This window comes from Lissotriton helveticus, chromosome 10 (genome assembly GCF_964261635.1).
Source record: "Lissotriton helveticus chromosome 10, aLisHel1.1, whole genome shotgun sequence".
NCBI lineage: Eukaryota > Metazoa > Chordata > Amphibia > Caudata > Salamandridae > Lissotriton > Lissotriton helveticus.
The window spans coordinates 1,175,169,161-1,175,184,483 of record NC_136071.1 but is presented as its reverse complement, the minus strand read 5'-3'; the positions used below and the strand labels follow the sequence as shown (position 1 = coordinate 1,175,184,483).

The window sequence follows — 15,323 nt, the reverse complement described above, 5'->3', positions numbered from 1 at the left end:
GACCCGCCACTGGCACCCTGCAGGCCTACAACGCCTGGTAGCCAGCCACTGGCACCCTGCAGGCCTACAAGGCCTGGTAGCCAGCCACTGGCACCCATGTATGTCTACAAGGGCTGGGTGGCCAGCCACTGGCTCCCTGCAGGCCTACAAGGCCTGGTAGCCAGCCACTGGCACCCCTGCATGCTTACAAGGCCTGAGTGGCCAGCCACTGGCACCCATGTATGTCTACAAGGCCTGGCTGGCCTGCACCAGCCACCGCCCCATCACACACGACAGTCTACAAGGCCTGAGCCAGCATAAGCCACCCAGGCAGCCACATGCTGTGCCAGCCAGCAAGGCCTGGATGGCCAGCACCTGCAACATCTGCATGACAGGATGTGGCGGACTAGTGAGGCATACAAGCCTGGGAGAGTAGGCCCTGCATCCGGATGCGTGGGGTCCAGAGGAGGGGGGGGGGGGGGGGGGGAGGGAAGTGCTGGGCGGCCAGCCCATGCCACATCACAACAGCCGGCCACTGGCACCAATGCATGCCTACAAGGCCTGGGTGGCCAGCCACTGGCACCCATGCATGCCTACAAGGCTTGGGTGGCCAGGCTCTGGCACCCATGCATGCCTACAAGGCCTGGGTGGCCAGCCACTGGCACCCCTGCAGGCGTACAAGGCCTGGGTGGCCAGCCACTGGCACCCATGCATGCCTACAAGGCCTGGGTGGCCAGCCACTGGCACCCCTGCGGTCCTACAAGGCCTGGGTGGGCAGCCACTGGCATCCCTGCATGCCTACAAGGCCTGGGTGGCCTGCCACTGGCACCCCTGCAGGCCTACAACGCCTGGGTGGCCAGCCACTGGCACCCATGTATGTCTACAAGGCCTGGGTGGCCAGCAACTGGCACCCCTTGTTGGACCCGGCCTCATGGCGTGGACCTACCCCTCCCGCATGGAGGGCCCAGGCCGACATCGGCCCTCCATCCAGCATCGGGCAGCTCTTTTGCCCAACACTGCACGCCCCAACATTGCTGGTCCGGGCACCATCCCGGACCCCCCCTACTGGCCTGGCTCCATCGTGGGCCCCTCACGACCTAAGCACGAGGCCGTGCCCGACTCCATCTTGGGCCCACCACGTCACGACCACGTGGCTCCGGCCCCGGCCCAGGCCCAGCGAAGCCCAGACATCGAGGCGCCAAGATCTACCCAGGTGGTCGAGTGGCCACTCTACAGATCCCGGAGGAGGGGAGTTTCGATGGCCCTCCAACCGTCCCCGGACGCCTGGTATCGATCGCCCCCGGCATCCCTGGGTGCTGGCTCCACCCCCCTGCTGGGTGTCTGGACACCATCTTCCCGGCCCCTCTGACCCCCAGGCGCGAGGGTCCGGACATCAAAGGACTCCAGTCCTATATCTGGGCCAGCCCCGGAGTAGGACGGCAGTTGTATCCTGGACTGGAAAGCCCCACCGACGCTGTCACGGCCGACACCAGAAGAACTCATTGCCTGTAACCTGAAGAGACCCTGAGAGCCTGCTGGCGCTGCCGCGGCCCACCTTTGCCGAACCATCTTGAGAGCCTGCTGGCGCTGCCGCGGCCCACCTTTGCCGAACCATCTTGAGAGCCTGCTGGCGCTGCCGCGGCCCACCTTTGCCGAACCATCTTGAGAGCCTGCTGGCGCTGCCGCGGCCCACCTTTGCCGAACCATCTTGGGAGCCTGCTGGCGCTGCCGCGGCCCACCTTTGCCGAACCATCTTGAGAGCCTGCTGGCGCTGCCGCGGCCCACCTTTGCCGAACCATCTTGGGAGCCTGCTGGCGCTGCCGCGGGCCACCTTTGCCGAACCATCTTGAGAGCCTGCTGGCGCTGCCGCGGCTCGACCTCTCGGAACCCCCGGCTCGAGGATTGAGAGCTGTGCGCAGGGTATCCCTTCCTCCATCCATACAGAGACTGTCCCGCTACCTTGTCCCTTTTACGAGACTCTACAGATCCCTCGATCTGCCTGTATATACCGCTGAGACCCAGCAACCTTTATTATTGATAAAGCCTAAGAACTTAACCCCTTGTGCGGTGTCCGTTTGTAGTGTTGTGGTTATCCTGCTGTACGATCCTAGGAGAGGACCCTCACCCAGGAGGCCTCTCAGTAACGCTCGGCTACTTCTGGACCGAGAGGTGGACCTAGGGGTGGTCAGTCAGACATCTTCTGCCTCCCCCGGGGTCGCCTTTCTAACATTGGTGGCAGGCGACGGGATCCGAGCCGACGCAGATCGTACAGAGAGTAATTCACTCACTACCGAGAAAAACACACCGCGACCATGACTACTCAGGAAACCAGACCGACTGCGGAATTCCAGAAAGAAAAGATGGAAGATTACAGCCACAAGGAATTAAAACAATTCTGCAAGGACCTAGGCATCGCTACCACGGGCCTCAACACCAAAGAGGACTTTAAATCAGCCCTGCAAGCCTGGGCGGACGCCGATAACGCGCCACCCCAGAATGAAGATAACCCGGGCCCGAACGGGCGCCCGGAGACCGATGCGAACCCAGCGAGGGAAGGACTCGCCAACCTGGACACGGGCCTCCCCCACGGAGACGCCCGAGAACAAGAGAGGAACCGGCTCCACGAGTTGGAGCTCGCCCGACTCCGACAAGAAGGAGAGATACAGCTGGCAGAAAGGAAATTAGCCCTCGAGCAACTACGGCTAGAAGGAGACCTAGAGGAAAGGCGAAGACAACGAGACCTCGAAGAAAAGAAACTCATGCTCGAGCATGAGCGCGGCCTCAAAGAACTGGAAATCAAGGCCAAGACAACCGAAACCGGCACCGCCGGGGGTAAGACCTCACCCCCGCCGGTGGACACGAAGGTGCACATACCCAAGGAGGTCGTCAAAGAATACTATAAGAACGACGACATCCAACAGTGGTTCAAAGCCTACGAGGTCGCCATGACCGCCCATCGAGTACCCCTCAAAGACTGGGGCGCCGGCCTATGGGGAAAGTTCATCAACGAGGGGAGAGACGCCCTGCTAGAGCTCCCCGACGCCGAGATGACCTCGTACGAACACATGAAGACCACCCTCCTCACTCGCTACGGACTCACCCCCGAAATGTACCGGCACCGATTCCGAGACTGTAAAAAAATCCCCGGTACCACTTGGGTGGAGTACGTGAACTTTTACAGCAGAGCCTTCGAAGGGTGGATCAGAGGCTGCCAGGTCACCACCTACCAGCAGTTGGTCGACCTCATCCTATGGGAACATCTTTCCAATAACTGCTTCATCGAACTCCGGCAGCACCTCCTCGACAGCAAATTGACAGAGCCACGAAAACTCGCTGTCGAGGCGGATAGATGGGTGAGCAACTGAGTTCCCCGGAGTCCGATGGGAGACTACGGCCGGGGATCCCCGGGGAACCACCGACCACGAGGCGGCGGAGGAGGCCAGAGCAGGGGCCGAGACACCCCCGCGGGGTCATCCCCTACCTCCCCGTCGCCCTCCCTGGTTTGGAGGGGAGGCCCCCCAGCAAGACCCGGGCCCCGCCTGAATGTTACGTGCCACAGATGCCAGCGACAGGGCCATTATGCGAACGACCCTCTCTGCCCGATGAACCACCGACCCGGCACCACCGGTCCCCCGAGCCGCCAGATCTCGGCCGCCGTCCTGAGTGCAGAGGGAGGCGAAGAAGAGGGCGACGACACCGAGCAGGCCGAGTGGGAGCCCGCCGCCATGATCTTAGCATGCCTGGGTGATCAAGACATGATCCCCCGAGACCCGATCCCAGGTAACACCCGGAAATACCGCCAATGGGTCACCATCAATGGACGCCGGGCCGAAGCCCTCCGGGATACTGGAGCCAGCGTGACGGCGGTCCGCTGCCACTTGGTGACCTCCGAACAAATTCTTCCCAACGTCTTGTGCCCAGTGCGGTCGGCGGACAACTCTGAGAGTTTGTGCCAGATGGCCCGCATCCCCTTCGAGTGGGGAGGGGTGTCGGGCATGCTGAAAGTGACTGTCTGAGACGATGCCCCCGTGGACTGCCTCCTCGGGAACGACCTGGAAAGTTCCCTCTGGGCCGGCGTAGAGCGGAGAGAGCATCTGGGGATGCTAGGCCTTCCCGAGTGGGTTTGTGCGACCACCCGCTCCATGTCCGCCCGGGCCTCCACCCCAACGGAGGAAGCCCCGATCGAGGAGCCGGAGTGGCCCGCACCTCCACCGCCCGCCGTCCCCGAGGACGCTGACCCTGAAACCGGCCCCCAGGGGCCCAGCCATGAAGAAATCACCGAGCTCGGCCACCTTCCAGAACTAGCTCAGTGGCGCCAAGAAGGTGGCCCCACCCGCGAACAATTCCGACAAGAACAGAGCACCTGTCCCTCCCTCGAGGGAATTTGACAACAAGCCGCCACTCAAGCCGCTGGAGACCCTGCGGGGTCCCACTGGGTCTATTGGGACAACGACCTTCTCTACAGTGAGCAGAAGATTGCCGAACTAGGGGCCAGCCGGGTGCTGGTCGTTCCCCTCCGATTTAGAGACTTCCTTTTGAACTTAGCACATGATGTGCCCCTCGCCGGGCACCTGGGGCAGGACAAAACTTACAGCTGCCTGGTGACCCATTTCTACTGGCCGAAAATGCGCAACGATGTGCACAATCACTGCCGATCCTGCCCGACCTGTCAAGCCAGCGGGAAGAGCGGGGGGAAAGTCAAAGCCCCGCTCCAGCCGTTTCCCGTGGTCACCACCCCCTTCGAGCGAGTGGGGATAGACATCGTGGGGCCCCTGGACCCCCGCACCGCTCAAGGGCACCGCTTCATCCTCGTTCTGGTGGACCATGCCACCCGCTATCCGGAAGCCATCCCCCTCCGAACCATCACGGCCCCAGTAGTAGGCCGAGCCCTAATGGGGATCTTCTCCAGAGTCGGCTTCCCCCGAGAAGTCGTGAGTGATCGGGGCACAAACTTTATCTCTAAGCATATTCGATCCCTGTGGCAACAGTGCGGGGTCACATATAAGTTCACCACCCCGTATCACCCCCAAGGGAATGGACTTGTGGAGCGGTTTAATCGAACACTGAAGGGAATGATCAAGGGCCTAGAGGAGCCACTACGACGCAAATGGGATGTTCTGCTGCCTTGCCTCCTGTTTGCATATCGCGAAGTACCCCAGAAGTCCCTGGGGTTCAGCCCCTTCGAACTATTGTATGGGCACCCGGTCCGAGGCCCCCTCAGCCTGGTCAAAGAAGGCTGGGAGACGGCTGTCCGAGGTGCCCCACCAGATGTCTACCAGTACCTCCTGACCCTCCGCAACCAGACTCGGAAGTTCCGGGAACTGGCCGAAGCCAACCTTGAAGCCAGTCAGGAGGAGATGAAACGCTGGTATGACCAGAACGCCTCGTCCATCGAATTCGAACCGGGCCAGCAGGTCTGGGTCATGTCCCCGGTTGAACCTTGTGCCCTCCAGGACAAGTGGACGGGGCCCTTCAAAGTGGTGGAGCGCAAGAGCCCCGTCACCTATCTGGTGGACATGGAGTCCCCCCGGAACCCCCTCCGGGTTCTACACGCTAACCGGCTCAAGCCGCACTTTGCCCGCAGCGAACTAAGTCTGCTGTTAGCGACCGATGACGGAGCTGAAGACGACTCCGAACCTTTGCCAGATCTCATGAGCACCACTGAGAAGGACGGCTCCATCGAAGGGGTCATGCTCTCCTCCACCCTGACCCCGGAACAGCACCGTGACTGCCGGCAGCTGCTGGGGCAGTTTGCAGATCTGTTTTCCCTCACCCCTGGAGTCACCCGGTGGTGTGTCCACGATGTAGACACCGGAGACAGCCCGCCTGTAAGACAACGAGCTTTCCGAGTGCCCGACCGAGTGCGGGCCTGCATCCAGTCCGAGGTAGCCAAGATGCTAGCGCTGGGGGTAGTCGAACCCTCCGACAGTCCGTGGGCCAGCCCAGTTGTCCTGGTCCCTAAAGCCGCCGCCCCGGCACGCCCCCGGAGCTCCGGTTCTGTGTTGACTACCGGGGGCTGAATGCCGTCACCAGGACCGACGCCCATCCCATCCCCCGGGCGGATGAACTGATCGATCGCTGGGGGCTGCGAAGTATCTCAGCACCTTCGATCTCACGGCCGGGTATTGGCAGATCGGCCTCACCCCTGGAGCGCAAGAGCGATCAGCCTTCTCGACCCCTGATGGCCACTACCATTTCAAGGTGATGCCCTTCGGCATGAAAAACGCCCCGGCCACCTTCCAGAGGCTCGTGAATAGAGTGCTGGCCCGGCTAGAAGAGTTCAGCGCCGCCTACCTAGACGACATTGCGGTGTACAGCCTCCGCTGGGATGCACACCTGACCCACCTCCGGGAGGTCCTGTCGGCCCTCCGACGGGCCGGACTAACAATAAAGGCCGGCAAGTGCCAGATCGGCCAAGGGTCCGTGACGTATCTGGGACACCAGGTGGGGAGCGGCCTGGTGCCTCCCCTCCAGCCAAAGATTGACGCCATCCGGGCCTGGGAGCCCCCAAATACCCAAACAGCCGTCCAAGCCTTCCTGGGGCTCACAGGATACTATTGGCGCTTCATAAAAGACTATGGAAGCATTATGGGGCCCCTCACAGAACTGACCTCCAAGAGGCTACCCCAAAAGGTGCGCTGGACCCCAGAGTGCCAAACAGCCTTCGAGACTCTAAAGACTGCCATGTGCACCGCCCCTGTGCTCCAGGCCCCCCGACTACAGCCGAGAGTTTGTGGTCCAAACCGACGCCTCGGAGCACGGCATTGGGGCGGTCCTCTCACAAGTGAACCCTGAGGGAATCGACCTTCCCGTTGCCTTCATCAGCCGGCGGCTGCTAGCCAGAGAACAGCGCTGGAGCACCATCGAGAGGGAAGCCTTCGCCGTCGTGTGGGCCCTAAAGAAGCTCCGGCCCTACCTCTTCGGCACCCACTTCCGGGTCCAGACCGACCACCGGCCCCTGCGGTGGTTGATGCAGATGCGGGGAGAAAACCCGAAACTGTTGCGATGGTCCATCTCCCTGCAAGGGATGGACTTCACTGTGGAGCATCGCCCCGGCAACGACCACGCCAATGCTGACGGCCTCTCCCGGTTCTTCCGCCTCGGCGAGGAGAATCCCCAAGAAGATGGGTGACTCTCCCCTGCCTTCAGCTGGGGGGGACGCGTGTTGGACCCGGCCTCATGGCGTGGTCCTACCCCTCCCGCATGGAGGGCCCAGGCCGACATCGGCCCTCCACCCAGCATCGGGCAGCTCTTTTGCCCAACACTGCACGCCCCAAAATTGCTGGTCCGGGCACCATCCCGGACCCCCCCTACTGGCCTGGCTCCATCGTGGGTCCCTCACGACCTAAGCACGAGGCCGCGCCCGACTCCATCTTGGGCCCACCACGTCACGACCACGTGGCTCCGGCCCCGGCCCAGGCCCAGCGAAGCCCAGACATCGAGGCGCCAAGATCTACCCAGGTGGTCGAGTGGCCACTCGACAGATCCCGGAGCAGGGGAGTTTCGATGGCCCTCCAACCGTCCCCGGACGCCTGGTATCGATCGCCCCCGGCATCCCTGGGTGCTGGCTCCACCCCCCTGCTGGGTGTCTGGACACCATCTTCCCGGCCCCTCTGACCCCCAGGCGCGAGGGTCCGGACATCAAAGGACTCCAGTCCTATATCTGGGCCAGCCCCGGAGTAGGACGGCAGTTGTATCCTGGACTGGAAAGCCCCACCGACGCTGTCACGGCCGACACCAGAAGAACTCATTGCCTGTAACCTGAAGAGACCCTGAGAGCCTGCTGGCGCTGCCGCGTCCCACCTTTGCCGAACCATCTTGAGAGCCTGCTGGCGCTGCCGCGGCCCACCTTTGCTGAACCATCTTGAGAGCCTGCTGGCGCTGCCGCGGCCCACCTTTGCCGAACCATCCTGAGAGCCTGCTGGCGCTGCCGCGGCCCACCTTTGCCGAACCATCTTGAGAGCCAGCTGGCGCTGCCGCGGCCCACCTTTGCCGAACCATCTTGGGAGCCTGCTGGCGCTGCCGCGGCCCACCTTTGCCGAACCATCTTGGGAGCCTGCTGGCGCTGCCGCGGCCCACCTTTGTCGAACCGCAAAAAACAACAAGTGATGGACTGAATGTGGATCAATGTCACACACTCCCCCAGTCAAAAGATCTGGGCCCAAATCCATCGTTTTTTTGCACTCCACACCACCCTGGGTCAGATAATGGCTTTATGCAAATCAGCTCTGACCCTGTTGCCCCATGGGAACAGTCCAGTCCGAACTACAACAGCCATATCTTTCCCAGACCGGAATCAAGCATCCGAGGACCGGACCGGTTTCGAGGTAACACCTCTCTTCAGCCCGGCTAGCTTGACTCCAAGTGGTGTGGAGTGCCTGGGACCCACGTCTGGGCATCCCCAGCGCACTTAGGGCGGCAATTGCAAAAAACAACAAGTGATGGACTGAATGTGGATCAATGTCACACACTCCCACAGTCAAAAGATCTGGGCCCAAATCCATTGTTTTTTTGCACTCCACACCACCCTGGGTCAGATAATGGCGGCCCACCTTTGCCGAACCATCTTGAGAGCCTGCTGGCGCTGCCGCGGCCCACCTTTGCCGAACCATCTTGGGAGCCTGCTGGCGCAGCCCACCTTTGCCGAACCATCTTGGGAGCCTGCTGGCGCTGCCGCGGCCCACCTTTGCCGAACCATCTTGAGAGCCTGCTGGCGCTGCCGCGGCTCGACCTCTCGGAACCCCCGGCTCGAGGATTGAGAGCTGTGCGCAGGGTATCCCTTCCTGCATCCATACCGAGACTGTCCCGCTACCTTGTCCCTTTTACGAGACTCTACAGATCCCTCGATCTGCCTGTATATACCGCTGAGACCCAGCAACCTTTATTATTGATAAAGCCTAAGAACTTAACCCCTTGTGTGGTGTCCGTTTGTAGTGTTGTGGTTATCCTGCTGTACGATCCTAGGAGAGGACCCTCACCCAGGAGGCCTCTCAGTAACGCTCGGCTACTTCTGGACCGAGAGGTGGACCTAGGGGTGGTCAGTCAGACATCTTCTGCCTCCCCCGGGGTCGCCTTTCTAACACCCCTGCAGGCCTACAAGGCCTGGGTGGGAAGCCACTTGCACCCATGCATGCCTACAAGGCCTGGGTGGCCAGCCACAGGCACCCATGCATGCCTACAAGGCCAGGGTGGCCAGCCACTGGCACCCATGCATGCCTACGAGGCCTGGTTGGCCAGCCACTGGCACCCATGCATGCCTACGAGGCCTGGGTGGCCAGCCACTGGCACCCCTGCATGCCTACAAGGCCAGGGTGGCCAGCCACTGGCACCATGCATGCCTACGAGGCCTGGGTGGCCAGCCACAGGCACCCATGCATGCTTACAAGGCCAGGGTGGCCAGCCACTGGCACCATGCATGCCTACGAGGCCTGGGTGGCCAGCCACTGGCACCCATGCATGCCTACAAGGCCAGGGTGGCCAGCCACTGGCACCCCTGCATGCCTACAAGGCCAGGGTGGCCAGCCACTGGCACCATGCATGCCTACGAGGCCTGGGTGGCCAGCCACAGGCACCCATGCATGTCTACAAGGCCAGGGTGGCCAGCCACTGGCACCCATGCATGTCTACAAGGCCTGGGTGGCCAGCCACTGGCACCCATGCATGTCTACAAGGCCTGGGTGGCCAGCCACTGGCACCCATGCATGTCTACAAGGCCTGGGTGGCCAGCCACTGGCACCCATGCATGTCTACAAGGCCAGGGTGGCCAGCCACTGGCACCCATGCATGTCTACAAGGCCTGGGTGGCCAGCCACTGGCACCCATGCATGTCTACAAGGCCTGGGTGGCCAGCCACTGGCACCCATGCATGTCTACAAGGCCTGGGTGGCCAGCCACTGGCACCCATGCATGTCTACAAGGCCAGGGTGGCCAGCCACCGGCACCCCTGCATGCCCACAAGGCCTGGGTGGCCAGCCACTGGCGGCCATGCATGTCTACAAGGCCAGAGTGGCAGCCACTGGCACCCCTGCATGCTTACAAGGCCAGGGTGGCCAGCCACTGGCACCCCTGCATGCCCACAAGGCCTGGGTGGCCAGCCACTGGCACCCATGCATGTCTACAAGGCCAGGGTGGCCAGCCACTGGCACCCCTGCATGCCTACAAGGCCAGGGTGGCCAGCCACTGGCACCCATGCATGTCTACAAGGCCAGGGTGGCCAGCCACTGGCACCCATGCATGTCTACAAGGCCAGGGTGGCCAGCCACTGGCACCCATGCATGTCTACAAGGCCTGGGTGGCCAGCCACTGGCACCCTTGCATGTCTACAAGGCCTGGGTGGTCTGCACCAGCCACCGCTCCATCACACACGACAGCCTACAAAGCCCACACGACAGCCTACAAAGCCTGCGCCAGCATAAGCCACCCAGGCAGCCACATGCTGTGCCAGCCTGCAAGGCCTGGGTGGCCAGCTCCTGCAACGTCTGCATGACAGGATGTGGCGGACTAGTGCGGCATACACGCCTGGGAGAGCAGGCCCTGCGTCAGGGCGCGTGGGGTGCGGCGGGGGAGGCTACCCACGGCGTGACGCGGCCTCTGCAAGAGGCGCAAGTAAAGCCCTGTGTCGACGGGCGCGTGGCAGGCTCAGCAGCAGCTTGCGCGCCGGCACCATGCCCTGCTATCAGATGGGCACGGGTGGCACTGGGCAGGCGATCAGGTGGGCACCATAAATATTTTTGTTCAGGGCCCTCTTCCCGGCCAGAAGCCCCGCATCTGGCGTTGGCCGGCGGCATCGGAGACCGATAATCCGGCTCTGCGCGGGCAAATCCCACCCAGAAACCAGAGAAAGGGACACGGTTCCAGCCGAGGAATGCGCGCGAAGAGGGGGCGTGCGTGGCGAGGAGGGGTACAGAGAAGAGGGGGTGGGTGAACGGAGACGAGGGGGCAGAGGCCTCGCAGAGAGCGCAGCGCCCGGGTCAGGCGGTGCCATCGAGGCCGTGCACCAGGACAGCCTGGCACAGCCACGGCACGCCGCTGCCAGGAGCTGCACAACAGAAGCACCTGGCAGCAGTCTGACAACATTCAACATTGAATTCTTTGCCAGTGCCCCCGCTGAGGGCCCGGCCTGCTGGTCACTGCCCGCCTCATCAATATGTCCCGAAGAAGCCCTTAATGCCAGGGGGCATTTGGGGGATAAGAAGGCTCGTGGCAGCCGCTGCCCTGCGCAGGTGGGCCCGATGGGCAGAGAAGGCCAAGCCCCCTACTCCGAGTCCACTCTACGGCGACGGCGTCTCTTCTATGGACATAAACGCTTTATCTCCCCCACTCGCACCCTGGTCCTCACGGCGGAGACTGAAAGGGAGCGAACGCCTCCTGCGCGTGCAGTACCCACGGCGAGCCACTAGATGGCGCTCTGTACAAGGCTGCAGTATGCAAGGCTCGAGCGGTCCAGTATTTTGTCCTTTTCCTGACTCGGCAGCAGAACAGAGGGATGAAGATTTGAACGCAGTGCCTCGGAGCAGGTACATTGTGGATCACAGCAAGTAGAGCAGGGGGTTAACACACCTGCTGCAGAAAACTGACGCCGCGGGTTCAAATGTCAGCACAGCGAAGGCAGCCATTCATCTTTCCAAGGTCAACAAAACGAGCGTCACTCAGTCACTGAGCTGGAAATAACACACCAACGCCACAAGAGGGCGGCGGTAGGCGCTACATTTATAAAACCAGCGACTACTCTCATTAGTAAGACAGGGGTACGTTTCATCCCATAAACTGATGTAAGCCTTGAAGGCACTTCCTCTAGGACAGGGGGAGGGGGGGTCCGACAAAACAGCCGCAGTATTATAATGATCTCGTGAACCACCCCCCTAATACAGATCCCTCCTGAAAATGTTCGTATAATCCTACAAACAAATGACAAAGAACACGGTATTCAGTTTTATTGTATTTGCATCTATACAGCGCTCTCTCCCCGAGACAAGGCGTCGAGGCGCGTTCGTGGAGGCCGCACGCTGCTCCACAGGAGTGCTCTGATTGTCACGTGGTGTACGAGGGGGGTGTTTGCTTCTGTGTGTGAGGAGCAGAGGGGGCCCTCAAGCGTCCGTAGGTGCACAGATGCCTGAACATGAACCCAAGAGAAGGGCAGGAGGGGAAGGCTGAGCAGGGAGTGCACAGGGGAAAGCTACCCCCCCCACCGCCCCCCCCCCCCCCAGAGCTTGGGAGGGAGTCAGCATGCAACTATCCACCTCCCATGAGCACGAGGAGAAATGTGAAGGGGACACTGAGGAGGCCCAAGTGCCAGAGGAGGGGGTGCCCCAAGGAGGGTGCCCTTCAGAGCTGGAGGACAGACGGACAGGGCTTTGAAACTGCAGATGGATAGTGTTGGTTTGGGGGAAAAGAAAGGGGCTATGGGGCTGTAGAGGAGAAAAAGCTGACTTTGGAGGGATAGAGGGCAGCAACACTGGCACTGGAGCAGAAGTTAACCCTGGCCTTGGGGGAGAAGGCGGCCCTGCTGGCTCATGAGAGGGGACACGGCAAGGTGGACTCGAGGTCAAGCAGGCCCTGTGGGTCCAAGGAAGATGGTGGGAGAAACGACGAAGTCCCTATGTAGTCACAGAGTTCCAGAGAGGGAAGGGGGTGTTAAAGATTGCAGGGATCGCTGTTAGCTGTTAGCATCAGCTAAAAGCAATTTTGTTTTTGGCAGCCATCTTAGTTAGCCATGTGCTCGCCATGTGCTTTCTCCCTCTTCCAGAGCCTTGCACGTGCTCAGAAAGGCCTAGCTGGTAGCATGCACCTGCTCTTAGTGTGTAACTGTCAGGCTATTCTTACTGACGTAACGAGAAATGTCTCCCCTCTGAGGTTCTTTAATTTTGACTCCATTTTACATTCAAACTCCACTTTGTGTTGCCTTTACACAGGCTGCATGTTTCGCGAACTGTCTCTGCCCTTTTGGACTGCAACGTGTTGAAAACCCCCTCTGTCCTTGTTTTGAAACCCATCTCAGACACCAGCTGGCCTAACTAATTCTTGTCTGGACCACCTAATCCCTGTATCAAATATCTGTTAGCCTTTAGCATTCTTCTCGTGCTGTATCTTATCTTTTGGCCTTCGTAATTCTCTCCCTGTGTTTTCCTATTCCACAACCTTTTCCTTTGAAGCACGCAAACATGTTCTGCCATTACTGATTGACCTGTAGGTGGTGTAACTGATTGACTTATCGGGTTGGGCAAAAGCACGACTCAAGGGGGATGTTCTGGTTACATGATGCCTTGTTTTGAATGTTTTCCTATTGGCTAATATTTTGCAGATCTTGTATGTCCATATTAGGTATTTTGCATGCTTGCAAAAGCTAGGACTGCCCCTTACTTTTGTGCTGAGTTTGTAACCCTAAGCATATAAAAGGCCTCTGTGTTCTGTACTCTTTAGACTGCCTCATTCAGTTGCTATGGCTTCTGTGTGACGTAGTCTCACTCATTTGAGTTTAATAAAAATTTTCTCTTTATATTCCAGCTTCTGTGTCAGATTCTTCTTTTGTATTAGAGAGACCCCTGAGAATGAAGACTTGAGTTTCTTCACCTCCCACTTTGTTAAGCAAGCATATTTTGTATACCCATATTAGTCAATAACCATGCTTGTATGTGCCAGGACCTCCCCTTGGTTTTTTTGCTGACTATGCAACAAATGCATATATAAGGCCCCTGTTCTCTGTACTCCTTAGATTATCTCCTACAGTGGCCTGAGGGTACTGTGTGACGCTGTCTCCCACATGTGAGGTTATTAAATATGTTCCTTTGATATTACAGCTTCCGTGCCAATCTCGTCTTTGTTGGTTTAAGCACCAGGTGTATCCGTGAACCCCTAAGAAGGTTATTTCTTCTACTGGGGTGCCATTTGTCTGAGTGAATGCCAACTGCAGGGAGGGATGCCTGACTGGCTGTTGAAGTAGCTGACCAGATGAAGGAAGCCTTAATCAAAAAGTTTGGTCTGACCCCGAGAACTACCACCTCAAGTTCAGGGACAGCCAGAGGCAGTCACACCAGCCAAGGGCAGGTTTTGTGGATTCTTCTAGTAAGGCACCGGGCAGCAGAGTAAACAATGATGACCGGCTGTACAGTGGCGATGATGGAAGGGCACATTTGAAGTAATTGCTTTGCAGAATTGTGCCAGCACCAGAGAGACGCCAGGTTCAGAGAGTTTGGGAAGGAAGCGGCCTCTGGATCAGCACCAGTGTGCTCACACAGGTACCGGAAGGGACCCCAGGGAGGCTGGTTCAGGTGCCCCAACGCAGAGGGAAGGTAAAGACCAGGATGACACAGAGAAGTCTCCAGCAGTGCCCAAAAGACCTTCGAGTCACAGAGGACTTCAGAGCACAGGGGGGCATGTTTGATGGGCGGAAGCCCAGGGCGCCCTTTCACCTGCCCGTGTTGTGACTGTCTCCAGTCGAGGCATAAGGAGGGGGCCCTGAATGTCCCTAGAAGTCACCTACAGGTGGGACCCCCAAGGGTGGCAAATGTAGCCCGGGAGGTTACTCACAGGCGGAGAGTTGGGAGGTTGACCCAGAAGGTTAGCTAGCTCACTGAGTCCAGAGATCTCAGGCTGTCGCATGTTAGGAGTGAGTATCTCACTGAGTGCACAGATATCACGCGGTCACATGTCAGGTGCGAGTAGCTCGTAGTCACGTATGTACTGGAGTCATGGCAACGGTCCTACATGTAGATGGGTGAACTACAAACCACAAGAAGGTGGGATCACGTCAGTCATCTAACACGTCAGTCCTCTACGTCATCTAATACGTCAGTGATCTTTTCCTACAGCCCAGTAAGGGTTCAAGGCTCGCAGCGGGTGCAGCCGTTTCTCAATATAAGGCAGGCACCTTCTAATATTTTTCCCTCATCCAGGCAGGTACTCACGTGCGTCTCTGATGTACAGCAGCATGGCTACGAAAATGTAGTCGACTAAGTTGAGGCTGATGCTGTCGGCGAACAGGGCGTCCCAGACCACCAGCAGGTCCTGCAGGGGGAACTCTCGGCCAAACAGCAGCCGCACCCACCGCCTGGAAAAAGAAAGGAAACGGAAAGAAAGTTACCGGCAGCGGGAGGAAGAGAAGCAACACCAGCCGCATCCATGCAGAGAGCTGCGCTTCATAGCGCCTGGAGGCGAATCTCTGTGGCGCGCTCAACATTCGAAATATAAATACATGAAACTGACACAAAATCACATACGATTGACAGCAGAGGCAGCAGCAAGCAGACAGGACAGTTCACTTGGATACTGAACCCCCACCTCCTATGAACATTCCTGTGCAGCCTGGGGGGTGGGGGTGGGGGGGGGGGGGCACGGGGGGAAACCTC

The 15,323-nt window shown here is 59.5% G+C and overlaps 1 protein-coding gene across 1 annotated transcript in view; it reads right to left on the bottom strand.

Moving 5' to 3' along the window:
* Positions 1-15,323, bottom strand: part of TBC1D5 (TBC1 domain family member 5) — a 1,704,599-nt gene that overhangs the window by 430,904 nt on the left and 1,258,372 nt on the right. Inside the window, exon 17 of the mRNA XM_078664018.1 lies at positions 14,883-15,025. Within this exon, the coding sequence (XP_078520144.1) occupies positions 14,883-15,025 (143 nt within the window). The remainder of the gene's footprint in view (positions 1-14,882; positions 15,026-15,323) is intronic.